Source organism: Nerophis lumbriciformis, linkage group LG19, assembly GCF_033978685.3.
Source record: "Nerophis lumbriciformis linkage group LG19, RoL_Nlum_v2.1, whole genome shotgun sequence".
Classification (NCBI taxonomy): domain Eukaryota; kingdom Metazoa; phylum Chordata; class Actinopteri; order Syngnathiformes; family Syngnathidae; genus Nerophis; species Nerophis lumbriciformis.
The window spans coordinates 28,898,104-28,911,520 of NC_084566.2; the positions used below are offsets into that span (position 1 = coordinate 28,898,104).

A 13,417-nucleotide genomic window follows, 5' to 3' on the forward strand; every position below is an offset into this window, starting at 1 on the left:
TTTTAAACAATTTTGAACATGCACATTCAGATAAATTCTTCAAAATTACAATAAAAAAAATTTGGCCGGGGGCCGGGCTGTGTATATGCGCACTAATTGACTGAAAGAGCACGTACTTGGCGCGATGATGTCATGTTATCCATGGAAAAATGCATTTTTAGAGCATATGATTTGCCTGAGCGACTAGGAGACCCCGAGAGTAACAAGCGGTTGCCTTGTTGAATTTCCATTAAGAACAATAAATTAGTTTTTAGTGTAAGTAAATGTAATGCCGAGCGCATATCATTATGTCAAGATAATGGCACTAGCATTTACTTAATTTAAGAATATTTTCAACATATTGAGCAAAAAGGTCTTTTTTTTTTCTACCAAGAAAAGTGCACTCGTTATCAGTGAGAATATACTTATTTTAAGGTATTTTTGGGTTCATTGAGGTTAGCTAATTTTACTTGTTTTGGAAAGTCTTGACAAACCAAATTTTCTTGTTCTATTGGCAGATAATTTTGCTCAGTTCAAATAAAATACCCCTCATTTTTGTATTTTTTTTTCCTGTTTTTGAACACTGACTTTTTGCATGAGTTTGTTTTAATATCATGTTGATTCTCAACACTTTGACAAAGCAAACTCAAACGAATTAACTAATTCTAAGTGAGCAGCTCCACGCTTTTCTAACACAAACTAACACGTTTGAGTTGTATTCAACTTTAACGCCCCGAACCGACCGTATAACTTCAATTGACGTTTTCCCCGCTGGTCTGCAGATGACGTCCGCCACACCCCCTTCCTCCCGTAGCTCCTCCCCCCAGAAAGTGTGCCACTCCCAGACCCAGACGGACGTTTTGAAACCCCTGCTAGGCGGCGGCCTCTCTGGCGCGGGCGGGACGCTGAGGAAGAGGAGGCGGGTCCTGTCCAAAGATGGGCGGAGCAACGTGCGCATCGAGCACGTCAGTGGGCAGAGCTCTCTGTACATGCGTGACCTGTGGACCACATTCCTGGACATGCAGTGGCGCTACAAGTTCTTTCTGTTCACCGCCACCTTTGCGGGGACATGGTTCTTCTTTGGGGTGCTGTGGTACCTGCTGGCGCTGGCGCACGGCGATCTGCTGGGTGAGGATGAGTGTGGCCAGGAGACGTGTGTGGGGACAAACGTATTTCTAACTTGCTCTCGACCGGTCTTTCAGAGTTTGACCCTCCGTCCAACCACACGCCCTGTGTGCTGCAGATGCAGACCCTGACGGGCGCCTTTCTGTTCTCGCTGGAGTCCCAGACCACCATCGGTTACGGCTTCCGCTGCATCACAGAGGAATGCCCGGTGGCCATCGTCCTCCTCATCATCCAGCTGGTCCTCACCATGCTGATGGAGATCTTCATAACGGGAACCTTCCTGGCTAAGGTAACACCAGCGGTGAAAATACTGAAGCGATCAGGCATTGAACTACTTTACCCCTTGTCTGAAAGTACAGTGGTCCTGAGTAGTCCTGGGTTCAATCCCGGGCTCGGGATCTTTCTGTATGGAGTTTGCATGTTCTCCCCGTGACTGCGTGGGTTCCCTCCGGGTACTCCGGCTTCCTCCCACCGCCAAAAACATGCACCTGGGGATAGGTTGATTGGCAACACTAAATTGGCCCTAGTCTATCTGTTTTTGCCCTGCGATGAGGTGGCGACTTGTCCAGGGTGTACCCCGCCTTCCGCCCGATTGTAGCGGAGATAGGCTCCAGCACCCCCCGCGACCCCAAAAGGGACAAGCGGTAGAAAATGGATGGATGGATGGATGGATAAAAGCACAGTGGTGAAGTGGTTGGCAGAGTGCTTCCGGGCTTTTCAAAGTTCTACCTGGGCTTGATTGGAGTTTCTGCGAGCTTATTTCTGATGATCCATCCATCCATCCATCTTCTTCCGCTTATCCGAGGTCGGGTCGCGGGGGCAGCAGCCTAAGCAGGGAAGCCCAGACTTCCCTCTCCCCAGCCACTTCGTCCAGCTCTTCCCGGGGGATCCCGAGGCGTTCCCAGGCCAGCCGGGAGACATAGTCTTCCCAGCGTGTCCTGGGTCTTCCCCGTGGCCTCCTACCGGTCGGACGTGCCCTAAACACCTCCCGAGGGAGGCGATCGGGTGGCATCCTGACCAGATGCCCGAACCACCTCATCTGGCTCCTCTCGATGTGGAGGAGCAGCGGCTTTACTTTGAGCTCCCCCCGGATGACAGAGCTTCTCACCCTATCTCTAAGGGAGAGCCCTGCCACCCGGCGGAGGAAACTCATTTCGGCCGCTTGTACCCGTGATCTTGTCCTTTCGGTCATAACCCAAAGCTCATGACCATAGGTGAGGATGGGAACGTAGATCGACCGGTAAATTGAGAGCTTTGCCTTCCGGCTCAGCTCCTTCTTCACCACAACGGATCGATACAGCGTCCGCATTACTGAAGACGCCGCACCGATCCGCCTGTCGATCTCACGATCCACTCTTCCCTCACTCGTGAACAAGACTCCGAGGTACTTGAACTCCTCCACTTGGGGCAGGGTCTCCTCCCCAACCCGAAGATGGCATTCCACCCTTTTCCGGGCGAGAACCATGGACTCGGACTTGGAGATGCTGATTCTCATCCCAGTCGCTTCACACTCGCGAGAGTTGAAGATCCTGGCCAGATGAAGCCATCAGGACCACATCATCTGCAAAAAGCAGAGACCTAATCCTGCAGCCACCAAACCAGATCCCCTCAACGCCTTGACTGCGCCTAGAAATTCTGTCCATAAAAGTTATGAACAGAATCGGTGACAAAGGGCAGCCTTGGCGGAGTCCAACCCTCACTGGAAACGTGTCCGACTTACTGCCGTATTTCTGATGATAAAATTAAAAAAAGTTAAAGTACCACTGATAGTCCCACACACACTAGGTGTGGTGAAATTACCCTGTGCATTTGACCCATACCCTTGTTCCACCCCCTGGAAGCGGTGGCCACGCTTTGGTGATTTAACCCCCCAATTCCAACCCTTGATGCTGAATGCCCAGCAGGGAGGTAATGGGTCCCATTTTTATAGTCTTTGGTATGACTGGGCAGACAACACACGATTGAATTAAAAAAAGTTTTGTGTACGTGTGTCAGTCCTGTGATTGACAGGTTTACACTGTGTATGCAACAATTAATGACGAGGGTCTTTAGAGCAGAGGTTTTTTGATTGATTGAAACTTTTATTAGTAGATTGCACAGCACAGTACATATTCCGTACAATTGATCACTAAATGGTAACACCCGAATAAGTTTTTCAACTTGTTTAAGTCGGGGTCCACGTTAATCAATTCATGGTAAGGTGGGGGTAACAATCTAAAATGTCCGATATAAGTGCTCCGATACAAGGGGTCCTGCAGCAAGTGTACTTGTGCAAAAACCGGACAGCCAGTTAACATCTAATTATCCTCCAATAAGCACACAATGTTGATCTTTATTTGCATTTTAGTCAAGTCATTTACAAAAAGTAAACATGTTAGGCCATAGACTCCAAGTAACTCATCATCATCGGCGGTCACTCGAACGAGTATGACGATCCTCCTGGTAGGGGGGTATCCCTTTATGGAGGATGCCTGTGCGTGACTTTGTTTAACGTGGGGAGACTGGTGCACAGACAGTCGCCACACGATCCTTGACAGAGTCGGGTCAGGGTCCAGTGGCATGGAGTCCAAGACGACTGGGGACTCTTTTCTGCTGCAGCCTTCTTCCGCCATCGCAGCCGTTGTGGTAGTTCTTAAATCTACCGTCTTCCGCCTGCTCCGCCGTCGAGGTCTTCACTGTATCCCTGGCTAGGGGGCAGTCAGGTACGTGGGGAGACTGGTGCACAGACAGTCACCACACGATCTTTGACAGAATCGGGTCAGGTTCCAGTGGCATGGAGTCCAAGACGACTGGGGACTCTTTTCTGCTGCAGCCTTCTTCCGCCATCGCAGCCGTTGTGGTAGTTCTTAAATTTACCGTCTTCCGCCTGCTCCGCCGTTGAGGTCTTCACCGTATCCCTGGCTAGGAGGCAGTCAGGTACGTGTGGAGACTGGTGCACAGACAGTCACCACACGATCCTTGACAGAATCGGGTCAGGGTCCAGTGGCATGGAGTCCAAGATGACTGGGGACCCTTTTCTGCTGCAGCCTTCTTCCGCCATCGCAGCCGTTGTGGTAGTTCTTAAATCTACCGTCTTCCGCCTGCTCCACCGTCGAGGTCTTCACCGTATCCCTGGCTAGGGGGCAGTCAGGTACGTGGGGAGACTGGTACACAGACAGTCACCACACGATCCTTGACAGAATCGGGTCAGGGTCCAGTGGCATGAAGTCCAAGACGACTGGGGACCCTTTTCGGCTGTAGCCTTCTTCCGCCATTGCAGCCGTTGTGGTAGTCCTTACATCTACCATCTTCCGCCTGCTCCGCCGTTGAGGTCTTCACCGTATCCCTGGCTAGGGGGCAGTCAGGTACTAGGCCTTTGCCAAGGGCCACCTGGGGTAACAGTGGTAAAGGGGTTAACCTCCTAGTGCCCCAAGACCCCAAAGAGGAGCCTCCACTGCCGGATGCACTTTAACGTCATGCCCAGGACATTCCAAGGACTCCAAGGAACTAGCAGCTACACAACAGCTAAGCACACAATAGCACACAAGCTTGACATCTGTAATAAATGCCCGTAATTGAACAATCTACCACCTGATCTCCGTAACTGCGACTCTCTGCCCACCTTCAAATCTAAACTCAAAACACACCTGTTCACCAAATACTCTTGTCCTATTTGTATTCTATTGTGTTGTTTATCTACATGTCTTGGCTTTATTGTATTTTATATTGCTGTAAAGCCACCTTGAGTTTCCTGAAAGGCGCTAAACGTATTTTGAGTGTGAATGTTGTCTGTCTATCTGTGTTGGCCCTGCGATGAGGTGGCGACTTGTCCAGGGTGTACCCCGCCTTCCGCCTGAATGCAGCCGAGAGTGGCTCCAGCTCCCCCCGTGACCCCAAAAGGGACAAGCGGTAGAAAATGGATGAATGGATTATATTATTAAAATTGCAGTCTAAAACAGCACATTTGTCCATATAAACAAGTATCTAATAATAATAGTTGCATATTACTTCATACTTGCCAACCCTCCCGGATTTTCCGGGAGACTCCCGAAATTCAGCGCCTCTCCCGAAAACCTCCCGGGACAAATTTTCTCCCGAAAATCTCCCTTAATTCAGGCACACAATATAAAGAGCGTACCTGCCCAATCATGTTATAACTGTAGAATGATCGAGGGCTAGTTCTTGGTTTCTTATGTGGGTTTATTGTTAGGCAGTTTCATGAACGTCCTCCCAGCGCGGCAACCACACACAACAACAGCAGTCACGTTTTGTCTAACGTAAAGCAGTTCGTCTGCTGTAAACAGCAATGTTGTGAAACTCTTAAACAGGACAATACTGCCATCTAGTGCATTTGATGAAAGCACTTTTTGCGTGCCACACAGCAATGCATCAGCATGGTTAGAAAAATAGTGACAAATAGAACAAGGATGGACAATTCAACCCTTAACTCAACAATGAGTAAATAAGTGTTATGTGTGTGTATATGTGTAAATAAATGAACACTGAAATGCAAGTATTTCTTTTATTTATATATATATATATATATATATATATATATATGAAATACTTGACTTAGTATTTCTTATTTATATATATATATATATATATATATATATATATATATATATATATATATATATATATATATATATATATATATATATATATATATATATATATGTATATATATATATATATATATATATATATATATATATATATATATATATGAAATACTTGACTTGGTGAATCCTAGCTGTAAATATACTCCTCCCCTCTTAACCACGCCCCCAACCACGCCCCAGTCCCACCCCTCTCCCCCCACCTCCCGAAATCGGAGGTCTCAAGGTTGGCAAGTATGTATTACTTACACTCTTAGGTCTCCAAGGCAGAAGCCTTTTCGAAAGTGTCCAGTAATAATTGTGTCCGCCTCATTCAATTTACTGGGTCATGATTAATGATTTATTGTGGCCACAAGGTGCCGCCAAAAACAATAACCATTTTAAAGACAGCATAAGTCCATTACAAATGGTTAATGATAAAAAAGTTAGTGGTTTTTTTACCTACCATTTGTCTTTCTTTGACTCATTTCGCTTGCTAAAACCTTTTCTAACATTCCAGACTACACAATTATAAAAGTGTGTATGATTTGTGTTGATATCGTATCGGATCAATGTGTGACGATCTGTCACTTCATTTCTGTTTGTGCGTCCTTGTTTTGTGTTTATTTCCTATCAGGGCTCTTATTTTTGTTGTATTTCCTGCTTGTCCAGCCGAGCGCTGTTTTTCCCCTCACCTGCTGTTTATTGGTGGCCGGTCCACACCTGGTGCCAATCAGCAGGCTTCAATTTATGCCAGCCTCGCGCGCTCCTCAGTGCTCGTGGATTGACTTTATGTTAGAACCTTACATGCACGACTGCTTCCTTCTCTGTTTTGAGTGAAGTAAAATCATCTTACCTGATCCTCACTCTCCGGGTTCCTGCATCCTGGAGTCACAAATACTGCAGCTATGCGGGCTCCTGACACAACGTCTCTATCGGCCAATACGCAAAGCTCCAATATTGGTATATCATCGGAAGTGAAAAATGGACCTAGCTAGAACACAAAGCTAAACTGTTTTTTTTAGGATATATACACTGCAAAAAGTGAAATCTAAGTAAGATTAAATATCTCAAATAAGGGTGATATTTGCTTATTTTCTGTCTGATAAGACAATTCTTCTCACTAAGCAGATTATATGTTAGAGTGTTTTACTTGTTTAAGGGTTTTGGTCCTAAATGATCTCAGTAAGATATTACAGCTTGTTGCTGAGATTTGATGACCTATATTGAGTAAAACATGCTTGAAACTAGAATATCAACTGTTGCAAAGCTGTGTCATCAACACTCACAAGTATAAAAGTACTTTTTTAAAGTAATAATTTCTTATTTCAAGCATGAAAAAAAAAATCACGATTTTGGCACAATTGTGTCTCATAATTAAAACAGATGACAGCCAAATGGACTTTGCTGTTTTATTTTCAATGAAGCAATAGAAAATGCGTACTCATATAGTAGTACAGTTGGCACAGTAAAGTAAACTGACAGTTAATATTTAAACATTTGACATTTCTAACAATTTTGAACAGAAATAGTTCATGCACATTCAGATAAATTCTTCAAAATTACAATAAAAAAACATTTTGGCCGGGGCCCGGGCTGTATATATGCGCACTAATTGACTGAAAGAGCACGCACTTGGCGCGATGATGTCATGTTATCCATGGAAAAATGCATCTTGAGACCATATGATTTGCCTGGGAGTAACAAGCGGTTGCTTTGTTGCCTTTCCATTAAGAACAATAAATTAGTTTTTAGTATAAGTTTGCTGGTTTCAAGAAATTTAATGCCGAGCGCATATCATTATGTCAAGATAATGGCACTAGCATTTACTTCATTTAAGAATATTTTTCAACATATTGAGCAAAAAAGTCTCTTTTTTTTTTTTTCTACCAAGAAAAGTACACTTGTTATTAGTGAGAATATACTTATTTTAAGGTATTTTTGGGTTCATTGAGGTTAGCTAATTTTACGTGTTTTGGAAAGTCTTGACAAACCGAATTTTCTTGTTCTATTGGCAGATAATTTTGCTTAGTTCAAGTAAAATACCCCTCATTTTTGTATTTTTTTCCCTTGTTTTTGAACACTGACTTTTTGCAGTGTAGACATACACATATTTGCTTTTAGCATCTTTATCATACAAAATGTATCAAAATGGGCCTCACATTTTTTTCAGTTTTTCTGTGGCACTCAGTGCAAGAGGTTTGGACATGCCTGACCTATTTCATTTGATGATTTTCTGCATATTTTCTAAATCTGAGCTCTATAATGTTTAATACTAATTTTATGTCAGCATGTATTTGTGTGTAGAGGTGGGGTGTAGCCTAAGTATCAACATATACCACAATCACAGTTATTCGGAAACTTATTGTCCTTTATATCCTGAAATTCAAGTCAAACTGCAAAAAGTCAGTGTTCAGAAACAAGAAAAAAAAAATACAAAAATTAGGGGTATTTTATTTGAACTAAGCAAAATTATCTGCCAATAGAACAAGAAAATTCGGCTTGTCAAAACTTTCCAAAACACGTAAAATTAGCTAACCTCAATGAACCCAAAAATACCTTAAAATAAGTATATTCTCACTAAAAACAACACTTTTCTTGGTAGAAAAAAAAAGAGAGACCTTTTTGCTCAATATGTTGAAAAATATTCTTAAATGAAGTAAATGCTAGTGCCATTATCTTGACATAATGATATGCGCTCGGCATTACATTTCTTGAAACCAGCAAACTTATACTAAAAACTAATTTATTGTTCTTAATGGAAAGGCAACAAGGCAACCGCTTGTTACTCTCGGGGTCTCCTAGCCTCATATGGTCTAAAAATGCATTTTTCCATCGATAACATGACATCATCACGCCAAGTGCGTGCTCTTTCAGTCAATTAGTGCGCGAGGAGTATGTATATATATATATATATATATATATATATATATATATATATATATATATATATATATATATATATATATATATATATATATATATATATATATATATATATATATATATATATGTGTGTATATATATATATATACACACTGCAAAAAGTCAGTGTTCAAAAACAAGAAGAAAAAAAAAAAATTAGGGGTATTTTACTTGAACTAAGCAAAATTATCTGCCAATAGAACAAGAAAATGTGGCTTGTCAAAACTTTCCAAAACACGTAAAATTAGCTAACCTCAATGAACCCCAAAATACCTTAAAATAAGTATATTCTCACTAATAACAAATATATATATATATATATATATATATATATATATATATATATATATATATATGTGTGTGTATATATATATATATATATATACACACTGCAAAAAGTCAGTGTTCAAAAACAAAAACAAAAATACAAAAATTAGGGGTATTTTACTTGAACTAAGCAAAATTATCTGCCAATAGAACAAGAAAATTTGGCTTGTCAAGACTTTCCAAAACAAGTAAAATTAGCTAACCTCAATGAACCCAAAAATACCTTAAAATAAGTATTATTCTCACTAATAACAACTGTACTACTATATGAGTACGTATTTTCTATTGTTTCATTGAAAATAAAACAGCCAAGTCCATTTGGCTGTCATCTGTTTTAATTATGAGACACAATTGTGTCAAAGTCATGATTTTGTTTTTTGTTCATGCTTGAAGTAAGAAATTATTACTTTAAAAAAGTAGTTTTATACTTGTGAGTGTTGATGACACAGCTTTGCAACACTTGATATTCTAGTTTCAAGCATGTTTTACTCAATATAGGTCATCAAATCTCAGCAACAAGCTAGTAAAGTAAAACACTCTAACATAAAATCTGCTTAGTGAGAAGAATTACCTTATCAGACAGAACATAAGCAAATATCACCCTTATTTGAGATATTTAATCTTACTTAGATTTCACTTTTTGCAGTGTATATGTCATGATCCGTGGTCCGGATCATGTTTTTGTTATGTTCTGCTAGTTTTGGACTCCCTTAGTTCCTGTTGTCGTGCACCCTTGTTTGTTACCATGGTTACTTATTGTTTTCACCTGCCTCTGGTGTTCGGGACGCTCACCTGTCTCTAATCAGAGGCATTATTTAAGCCTGCCTTTGCCAGTCAGTCGGCCTGGCGTCATTGTTCGCTTCATGCCTGGTCCACGTACAGTAAGTCTAGTTTGTTGATGCCACAGCTAGTTCATGATTACAGTGCAAAGTTGTGGTTATTTAGCTTCTCGTGAGAACGGCACGCTTTTTTTTTTGCTTGTTTCCTGTTTTTGGTTTAAGCTATAATTTATGACAATAACTCATACTCCTACCTTCACGCTTTGTCCGGAGTTGTCCGTTCTGCATCCCAGGAGAACAACACCGTAGTAAACTGCTACCGCCCACGTGACATTATACAGCACCAAATGAAATGGATACAATATTGTCAAGTCACCACAGAAATATCAAACCTTTTATTGAAAATTGTCATTAGGGTGACAAGAAGATACATAATAATTGTGCACGTGTCCACATTCTCCTGAAAAAGCCTAAAGCTGACTTTTACTTTCTTAAACATTCAGCTTTGTGCTTGATTAAAATGTAGGGTTGATAAGCACTGTCAGTAATATTCATGGCTGCATGAATGTTCCCTGCTTGCATGCTGACTGTCATGGAGATGACGGTTATTCAATGCTGATCCATCAGGTTGCTCGGCCGAAAAAGCGAGGCGAGACCGTAAAGTTCAGCCAGCACGCTGTGGTGTCGACACAGGAGGGTCGACCCTGCCTGATGATCAGGGTGGCCAACATGCGCAAAAGTCTTCTGCTGGGCTGCCAGGTGAGTAGTGTGAAAATTGTTTTGATTTTAACAATATCAACAACAAAAAAAACATTGTTTGTTTGCACTTCAATCGTCAATCAAAGTTTATTTATATAGCCCTTAAAGGCCTACTGAAAGGACATTTTTATATTTAAACGGGGATAGCAGATCCATTCTATGTGTCATACTTGATCATTTCGCGATATTGCCATATTTTTGCTGAAAGGATTTAGTAGAGAACAGATGATAAAGTTCGCAACTTTTGGTCGCTGATAAAAAAAAAGCCTTGCCTGTACCGGAAGTAGCGTGACGTCACAAGTTGAAAGTCTCCACACATTTCCCCATTGTTTACACCAGCAGCGAGAGCGATTCGGACCCCATTAATTTGAGCGAGGATGAAAGATTCGTGGATGAAAAACGTGAGAGTGAAGTATTAGAGTGCAGTGCAGGACGTATCTTTTTTCGCTCTGACCGTAACTTAGGTACAAGAGCTCATTGGATTCCATACTCTCTCCTTTTTCTATTGTGGATCACGGATTTGTATTTTAAACTACCTCGGATACTATATCCTCTTGAAAATGAGAGTCGAGAACGCGAAATGGACATTCACAGTGACTTTTATCTCCACGACAATACATCGGTGAAGCACTTTAGCTACGGAGCTAACGTGATAGCATCGTGCTTAACTGCAGATAGAAACAAAAGAAATAAGCCCCTGACTGGAAGGATAGACAGAATATCAACAACACTACCAAACTCTGGACCTGTAACCACACGGTTAATGCTGTACCGCCTGACGAAGCCTAGCAATGCTGTTGCTAACGACGCCATTGAAGCTAACTTAGCTACGGGACCTCGATAGAGCTATGCTAATAACATTAGCTCTTCACCTACGCCAGCTCTCATCTGCTCATCACCAGTGCTCACCTGCGTTCCAGCGATCGACGGCGCGACGAAGGACTTCACCCGATCATCGATGCGGTCGGCGGCTAGCGTCGGATAGCGCGTCTGCTATCCAAGTCAAAGTCCTCCTGGTTGTGTTGCTGTAGCCAGAAGCTAATACACCGATCGCACCTACAGGTTACTTCTTTGCAGTCTCCATTGTTCATTGAACAAATTGCAAAAGATTCACCAACACAGATGTCCAGAACACTGTGGAATTTAGCGATGAAAAAAGACGATTTAAGCTGGTGACCGACCTATTCCAAAATGTCTGATTCAACTACTGACGTCACGCGCATACGTCATCATACCTAGACGTTCTCAACCGGAAGTTTCCTGGGAAATTTTAAAATTTTATCCCGGCCGTATTGGCATGTGTTGCAATGTTAAGAATTCATCATTGATATATAAACTATCAGACTGGGTGGTCGGTAGTAGTTGGTTTCAGTAGGCCTTTAATCACAAGTGTCTAAAAGGGCTGCACAAGCCACAACAACATCCTCGACTCAGATCCCACATCGGGGCAAGAAAAAACTCAACCCAATGGGAACAACAAGAAACCTTGGAGGGGACCGCAGATGTGGGGACCACCCGCCCCTGGTCCCCACATCGTCGAATGGATCTAGTTAATAATGTGAGAGTCCAGTCCATAGTGGGGCCAGCAGGGGATCATCTTGAATAGAGACGTCCCCAACTGATGCACAGTTGCACGGGTCCCGACTTTGAACAGCTAGCGCGTCATCTGTGGTCACCTGATAACCTCTCCATGCAAGAGAGGGGTGCAGAGCTGAAAAGAGACGGCAGATCAACTGGTCTAAAAGGGTGGTCTACTTAAAGGCTAGAGTATACAAATGAGTTTTAAGATGGGACTTAAATGCTTCCACTGAGGTAGCATCTCTAACTGTTACCGGGAGGGCATTCCAGAGTATTGGAGCCCGAATAGAAAACATTCTAAAGCCCGCAGACTTTTTTGGGGCTCTGGGAATCACTAATAAGCCGGAGTTCTTAGAACGCAGATTTCTGACCCGGGACATATGGTACAATACAATCAGCAAGATAGGATGGAGCTAGACCGTTTAGTATTTTATACGTAAGTAGTAAAACCTTAAAGGCCTACTGAAACCCACTACTACCGACCACGCAGTCTGATAGTTTATATATCAATGATGAAATCTTAACATTGCAACACATGCCAATACGGCCGGGTTAGCTTACTAAAGGGCAATTTTAAATTTTGCGCGAAATATCCTGCTGAAAACGTCTTGGTATGATGACGCCTGCGCGTGACGTCACGGATTGTAGAGGACATTTTGGGACAGCATGGTGGCCAGCTATTAAGTCGTCTGTTTTCATCGCAAAATTCCACAGTATTCTGGACCTCTGTGTTGGTGAATCTTTTGCAATTTGTTCAATGAACAATGGAGACAGCAAAGAAGAAAGATGTAGGTGGGAAGCGGTGTATTGCGGCAGGTGTTGTGCCGGATAACGCACCCCCGCCGTAGAATGCACCCCTTGACTGTTGTGCCGGATAACACAGCCGGTGTTCCATTGTTTACATTCCCGGAAGATGACAGTCAAGCTTTACCGTTGGCCTGTGGAGAACTGGGACAACAGAGACTCTTACCAGGAGGACTTTGAGTTGGATGCGCAGACGCGGTACCGTGAGTACGCATGCAGCTGCGGCTTCCAAACATTTGATCGCTTGCCCGTACGTGCGTGCCGCTATGTGCATGTCACGTACGTAACTTTGGGGACTTTGGGGAAATATATGTGCTGTATGAACTTTGGGGAGGTGAACGGTACTTTGGGCTGTGGGATTGAGTGTGTTGTGCAGGTGTTTGAGTAGTATTGGCGGGTTTATGGACGGGAGGAGGGAGGTGTTTGTTATGCGGGATTAATTTGTGGCATATTAAATATAAGCCTGGCTGTGTTGTAGCTAATAGAGTATATATATGTCTTGTGTTTATTTACTATTTTAGTCATTCCCAGCTGAATATCAGGTCCCACCCGCCTCTCACA

General features: G+C 42.7%; 1 protein-coding gene across 4 annotated transcripts in view; it reads left to right on the forward strand.

Moving 5' to 3' along the window:
• Positions 1-13,417, forward strand: part of LOC133618557 (ATP-sensitive inward rectifier potassium channel 10-like) — a 36,462-nt gene that overhangs the window by 14,581 nt on the left and 8,464 nt on the right. For 3 of the 4 annotated variants that reach the window (XM_061979032.1, XM_061979035.1, XM_061979033.2), the window contains exons 2-4: positions 762-1,107; positions 1,182-1,393; positions 10,343-10,474. In XM_061979032.1, the coding sequence (XP_061835016.1) occupies positions 762-1,107; positions 1,182-1,393; positions 10,343-10,474 (690 nt within the window). The remainder of the gene's footprint in view (positions 1-761; positions 1,108-1,181; positions 1,394-10,342; positions 10,475-13,417) is intronic. The other variant, XM_061979034.2, reaches the window with a different exon arrangement.